Source organism: Anabas testudineus, chromosome 13 (assembly GCF_900324465.2).
Source record: "Anabas testudineus chromosome 13, fAnaTes1.2, whole genome shotgun sequence".
In the NCBI taxonomy this organism is placed as follows: domain Eukaryota; kingdom Metazoa; phylum Chordata; class Actinopteri; order Anabantiformes; family Anabantidae; genus Anabas; species Anabas testudineus.
In genome coordinates this window covers 22,806,031-22,812,648 of record NC_046622.1, presented here as the reverse complement: position 1 = coordinate 22,812,648, position 6,618 = coordinate 22,806,031, and the positions used below count along the sequence as shown (strand labels likewise).

The following is a 6,618-nucleotide window of genomic DNA, read 5'->3' as shown; positions in this document are numbered from 1 at the left end:
GGGGGAGGAAAAAGAAAAGAGAATGACACTAAGATTTAAAACTGCTTTGCAGATCCCACTGATTCTCTGCTTCATCATCTCTTCTGATACATAAAAAATAAAATAAGCTTTTACAGGAATTTCCCTGTGAACTCTTTTTTTCGCTGTGGAAGAGCAGCCAATCATGCAACCGCGCGATTAATTCACACGTTCACGACACACCACTCATCTTTGTCACCATTTCTTTTCTAAACCACCACACTTCTGTCTGTGCTACATTTAAGTGCATAAGACTTTCAAGTTGCTCCTCTCTGCTATGTGACATTGGAAGTGACAAGCAAAATCAAAGTTGCAGAGTTGATCAGAGCCACACAGTTAAGGCTGCTGTGCAACGCGACAGGCCATCAAACACACGCGCACACACACTGAAGATAAGGAGGCAACAGCAGCTCAGCTGTTGCAGATTTAAAAAAAAAAAATAGATGAGACGAGTGAGGCTCAAGTCAAGCAAGAAGATGCCCAACAACATGACCACAGACTACACCTGTGTAGTAACAAGGCAGGCTCTGAAAATTCGTAAAAATAATTGTGTCCAATTTTATAATGACTACACATTGAAACAGCAAAGTACTGTCATTACCTGGATTTCCCTACTCAGTGTATTTTATAAATCTTTTTTTAAACTGCAGTAAGGTTATTTTTCTCTGCTAGAGCAGAAGCTTTTGTTTTAACCTCCCCACTGTTTAACACTGGGATCACTGGGATAGACACAGGGATCAAGCAGGATTAACATCTCAACTGACATGAATCAAACCAGGGCACTCTGCTTATTTCAGGTCACAAAATACGTCCCCTAACCGTGCACAGCCAGTATTTGACCTTCTATTCGCTAAACACTGAAGACACACAGGATTCAGTGGGGTTAGATGGGTGAACTGTGAGCATGGATACATACACTGGTCATAGTGAGGCTGAAAAATCCCTTCTGTGGAAGCAGCCGGCCAAAGCAAAATAAATAAATAGATAAATAAAAAAAGGCACAAACAGGGAGAAAAGAAGCAAACATACAGAATATGCAGAAACATGAAGAATGTGGCGCAAAAATCAACAAACTGTGAAATAAATGAGAGAAAAACAATGTTGAGAGTTGATTGAAAGCGTACCTTTGTGGCACTGCGGAGATGATCGTAATACACCTCTTCTATCGCCTGGAAGTAGATCACACCTTTCAGCTTGGTCTCATGTTTATCTGTGGGAAGGAAAAGAGCGTGGGTTTGGTCAGAGACTGAAATATATCGACAGTGACAGACTTTTCTTGGTTAAATAAGCCAAAGCGCATCCCTTTCAAGTCACCTAGAATAACGACAAGTATAATACATGATGCGGTCATTAAAAAAAAAATAAAAATAAAAATAAAAAAATCAAACTTTGATCATGACCAATTTATGGTTTGTGATGATAGATGGAAAATGACAAGCACAGCACTTTTTTTCTTGTTTTTAAACCAATGGTGCTCTCATTGTATTTTCAGACTTGCCTGCATTCTTACGCTACTCTGGTACATCATTGCAGTTTGTTTCATCAGCCACTGCAGAACTGCAGTAAGGAACCGGTGGGGAACTCAACACCCCTCTCTACCTCCAGGCACAAACACTCCACAAGCCAACTTAAGAGTAGTAGGTAGAAAGGCAGCGCTTCATTTCGAGGAATAACACTTTCCTTTTATTACGTAGCTATTATCTGCTAATGACCTCTTTAGCATTCAAATAGCCCTGCATTTGCATCTCATTTATACCGCATCTGCAGATTACCAGCACTCTTGATGTGGCTGAGGCTGATTAATGCGAATTAGCGTTGCTCATGACTTATGCTCATCACCTCTCCTCAATTGCTGCTCAAGGTCAAATGACAAGGGCGAGCAGTACAGCTCGACTGGGCCTCCTCAGAGAGCACGGCTCTAACAGTATGTGCATTTTAACTACTGCCAAAGTAATCTCAGTACACCTCCTCACCCTGGCTCACTTTCAACAAGGTATGGTTTAAGCAGCTTTAAGCGGAACCTTCTGAGGACTTCAAAGGCCCCGACAGCAAACAAGCGTCCCAGAGCTCACGGCGGCAAGATCAAATTACACGACTGCGCGCTACACACATGTGCCACTGCTCAAGGTCTGGAGGACGCAAGTTCTTGCTGTCACTCATCCACAGCAGGAACATTTCTGCCACTTTACATGTTTTCTGTTTGGCATTTTTTTCTTTTGATACATTTTTCTATTATTACATGGATACTTTTACTTAAGTGACAATTTGTTACGATAAATACTTATTCTGAGCACACAGAAGTGGATAGTACAACCCACACACAGATGGATTATAGGTTGTTTGTAGTCTCAATGTTGCTGGGTCTTTCTCCTTTAGAGTCAGCGTGTCCTAGAAGTGTAGCTTGGCTGTGGTTAAGAAGATAACGGACTTGGCCATTAACTGCAGGGCTGGAGTTGATTCCTCAGCTCGTCCAATCCACATATTGAAGTGTTCATGGGCAAGAAACTGAACTCCCAGATGTTCCTCCTATGATACTTTGGATAAAAGCTTCTGCCAAATGACCAAATGTAAATGTTTAGGAGGCCAAGGCAACATCAATTTCTAACCAGTAAAATGTATTTGGTTATCTTTACTAGAGACTGACCACAGATTGAAAATTGAAAATGGCTCAGGTGTCAGTGCTGTAGAATGTCAGTGACTACATAAAATGCTGACAGTGAGAGAAACTCATTTGTCCTGCTTCAGAAGCATGAAAAAGTGTGTGATCATGTGCCTAGTCTGAGGCACACAGAGCAAAGACACTGCAGTAAGAAGCACATGCCGTGGTGGTGAAAGCAGATAAGAGCCAGAATGTTGTGGCTTAAACTCTTCTTACCGACGTAGTACGAGAAGGTCCTTTTGAGGCGGTCAAAGACAAACCAGCGTTTCTTCCAGGACTTGATCTTGCCTCCCATCTTGACCAGGTAGCCCTTGCACATCTTCTCATTAAGGATGACATGGTAGCAGGTGTCCACGCTGTGGCCTGACGACTCAACGTGAGAGCGCAGGTCGAACTCCTCTTTCCTGATAGGCAGGTAGCGAGTCATGGGACGGGCCTGGTTTGAGACACAAAAACACGAAGGGTAACCCTCAATATGAGAGGGTGAGGGTTGTAGTTTCAAGGCTGTTTCACAGGGAAATTATGAAATATTGGAATCTTGGCTAATAATTACAATGAATATGAATATACAAGCAGCGCCCGTCTAAAATATCTAGTTAACCCTTCAGGAGCCCACATCCGTGAAAGTATGTCATGCTGTCAGCAGGCAGGTGAAGTAATTTTCCACCTTCCTACCATGCAGACTCAATTAATTCTCATTTTACTGACCTGAGAGAAGTTCTTGGCCCTCATCTTGACCTCCTTCTCCACTAGCTGCTGCCGATGGAAAGTTTCATCCTGCAGCCGTTTCTCTGCCTCCTCCCTTCTCCTCCTCTCCTCCTCCAGCATCTGACGGCGAGCCAGGCTCTCTCGTTCCTGGAGGAGAGGGTGTTCATTAATATTTTTTTGATCTATGGAAGGGGTTTGCTGGGAAAACATGCTCCTGTTTTTTTCTTCCCGGCCAGAACACAACTTCACATTCATATATTTATGCACATCCCCTGCTGGGAGCTGCCCACCAACTTACACTCCTGGACACCATGCAGCTTCACCACAGTGGTCAATTATTTAAACAGAAAGCTTTTGGTTATTTGGAGAGATAGTGATGAACTTATGTACTGTGTATATACAGTACACAGTGAGAAAGGCAACAATTAACAACTCGGGCCTCAGATCCTGATCAGGTAAGAAATTCTGACACTTATGTTCCCTGAGTAAGTGAAGAAACATACATAAAGTATATTTTTGAGATGATGCTCAGCAAAGAAAACCTAATGAGAGAAATGCCACAAAGAGACAAAGATGAAATATTGAGACCAATAAAAATGGACTAAAGGATGGAGCTGCTGTCATGATCCTTTATTTTTCAAATGCATGCTCTGTTCTGACCTATTGAGAGAAGCACTGTACGAACTTTCCTAAATCACTACATATGGATTTGGGATAATCAAGTTGTGGTGCTGTAACACTCGTTCAAAGTTGTGTCTCACCCGCGATTCAATAAGTCTGGCTTTCTCCAGCTGAGCCTCCTTCAGCATTTTCTCCATCTCTTCAATCTTCAGTGCGTCCATTCCCATGACACTGCGTCAAACACGGCAACAACAGCAGAGTTACCATATGCTTTAAGGTAAGCTCCTATTTCAAAGTTCTATCAATAACAATAACAAGTTATATCAATATACAATATGTGTAGGGTGTTGGCAGACAATAATGTTAGTGTAAAATAAGTTCTAGAGAACAACAATAGACAATTTAAGAATTTTTATTACCCTAGTTTTTCTGAAGGAAATCTTATGAAGGCAGCTGTTCGGGTCAGAGTTAGTGTGGGTTGAATGGAATATTGCTTTATCAGAGCTGACGTGCTTTGCATGTCTTTGTTACAATGTGAATTTCCACTAAGAGACTGTGTCAGTTGCAGCACTTCAAGCTGGTAAATGGTTATATTGTATGTTATTGTGTTATGACGACCTATGTGTGGGAATGTGATGAAGACAAACATCATCTGTCCAGGATGGTCTAGGACAAAATTCTGACACTGTCAGAATTCTGACAGGTTTAATACCTAGATTTACACATACACTGCGTTTTGGCCAAAAACATGGCTTTTAAACGTAGCTTCTTTACCATTGTGTCCCTCCCGACTCCTCTGAGTACTGTTCATTACGGAAAAAATTCCATCAACATTATCCAAAATAAAAAAAGAAGTAATAGCTTTTGCAATGTTACTCTTGAGAGCTGTAAAGAGATGTGAACAAATGGGTTTTGCTCAGAAACTGCTGGGTGATCACTGTGGTAACACTAAGTCACTTAAGCAGATGGCCTCCAAATGAGCCGACCTGTGGCTAAAGAGATAACTGGAGAATCCTGGAGGGCTGAGGATTAACAGTCTGTGTGTCTCTTTACTGGATTTGTCACTGTGTGTGTGTGTACTGTGTGTGTTCCTTCTGTGTTGGTGTGGATAAACTGTAGCTTAACTGCAGCTTGGTTAGGGAAGGGTCAGAAGCCACAGCCTTGGATGCTGTGGAGCAAGTGAAGAGTTCAAATGATCTAAAAACAGCACTGAAGTCTTAACTGGTGCTGTCGACCCAGTTCCTACCTCCTTTTTTAAGGAACAGTTCGGTGTTTGTCCTAACAATTATTAATCAGTCTCTTCTCTACAGCTGGGTGTTTTCCCTACAGCACTATGTCTGTTAAGCTCAGTCTTGTAAAAAGGAGTCCTTTTCATTTGACCTGATCATTTTGACATTTGCTTTGTAAAATAAAATGACTGAAATATCATAAAATATCATTTACAGGATGTCATTAGGCAATAATAGCAGGCAAGAATTTAAATTTTTAAAGAGATCATGGTGATTTTCTTTAGTGGGAAGTACATGAAATGATCAGCAGGATAATGTTGATGTAACCAAACTTATCAGACTATCCCTGTATGTACCTGAACATGTTGTCTGGCGAGCAGGCAGAGTTGTTCCCAGTGGACACGCTGGTGTCCATGCTGTCTGAGCTCTCCAGGCTGAGTGTGTCATAAGGCTGTTCTCCAGCTGACGGAGGCTGGTGGTGCAGGATGGAGTGATGAACCAGAGGAGGGTGCCCCACAGAACTATGGCTCAGTGCGGGGCTGTAGGCCATGACGGGGGAGTAGGAAGGCGATGAGGAGAGCGAGGTCATGAGGTGGGGCTGGGAGCCGTGGAGTGCCTCCCATTGGCACTGAGCCTCTGCTGCTGCTCTCTGCTTGAGCTCGGCCAGACGGCGACGTTGCTCTTCTATCACCTGCTGACCTGGAGGGAGGTGGGGAGGATAATGAGTGGGTTTGTTCGGGTTTTGTTCGGTGCTGGAAGGTGGCACAGTGACTGAAATTCAACCCTATGGGCAACACCATCATTAAGTCGGCAGAGCTCTGTTTGTTTCCTACACAAACCGGCAAGCTACGAAGCTGAAGAGCAGGACATCCCAAGCATCTACACTAAAGACCCATCAAATGTAGAACCAGCACCAGTCCACAATTACAAGACCAGAAACCATGCCCCACACATACAAATACTGTATGTGCTCTCTCTAAATCACAAGCTCAAAGATGATCACGAAAACCAAAAAAAGACGTCCATCAGCACCAAGCTGGACTGAAAGTTAAGAATCTAACTTCTCATATTTCAAATCCATGCTGCTGGGCGCCTGATAATGGGCAGATACATGTGGAAAGAGGAGCTCAGGTCAGTAACTCCAAAGGAGGAGCACGCTGAACTGAACATGCAAGATTTATTCTCCACTAGCAGGAGCATTCATAGAAGATTAATGGAAGAAGAAAGACGGTTCAATGCTGCAGACAAAAAAAAAAAAAAAGATAAGATGAAAAGAAATCTTCTGGGGAGAAGACTTAATGACATAGCAGAGATGGAAGAGACAGAGAGCAAAGGATGAAGAGAGGAGGGCTGGGTGAAGCAGGATCTCAAATTAAACAGCCG

General features: G+C 42.8%; 1 protein-coding gene across 9 annotated transcripts in view; it reads right to left on the bottom strand.

Annotated features, from left to right (window-relative positions):
* phldb1b (pleckstrin homology-like domain, family B, member 1b) overlaps window positions 1-6,618 on the bottom strand; it is an 83,511-nt gene that overhangs the window by 3,142 nt on the left and 73,751 nt on the right. For all 9 annotated transcript variants that reach the window (XM_026373214.2, XM_026373246.2, XM_026373200.2 and 6 more), the window contains 5 exons: window positions 5,592-5,934; window positions 4,147-4,237; window positions 3,386-3,532; window positions 2,894-3,113; window positions 1,143-1,228 (listed from right to left, as the gene is read on the bottom strand). In XM_026373214.2, coding sequence (XP_026228999.1) covers window positions 1,143-1,228; window positions 2,894-3,113; window positions 3,386-3,532; window positions 4,147-4,237; window positions 5,592-5,934 — 887 coding nt within the window. The remainder of the gene's footprint in view (window positions 1-1,142; window positions 1,229-2,893; window positions 3,114-3,385; window positions 3,533-4,146; window positions 4,238-5,591; window positions 5,935-6,618) is intronic.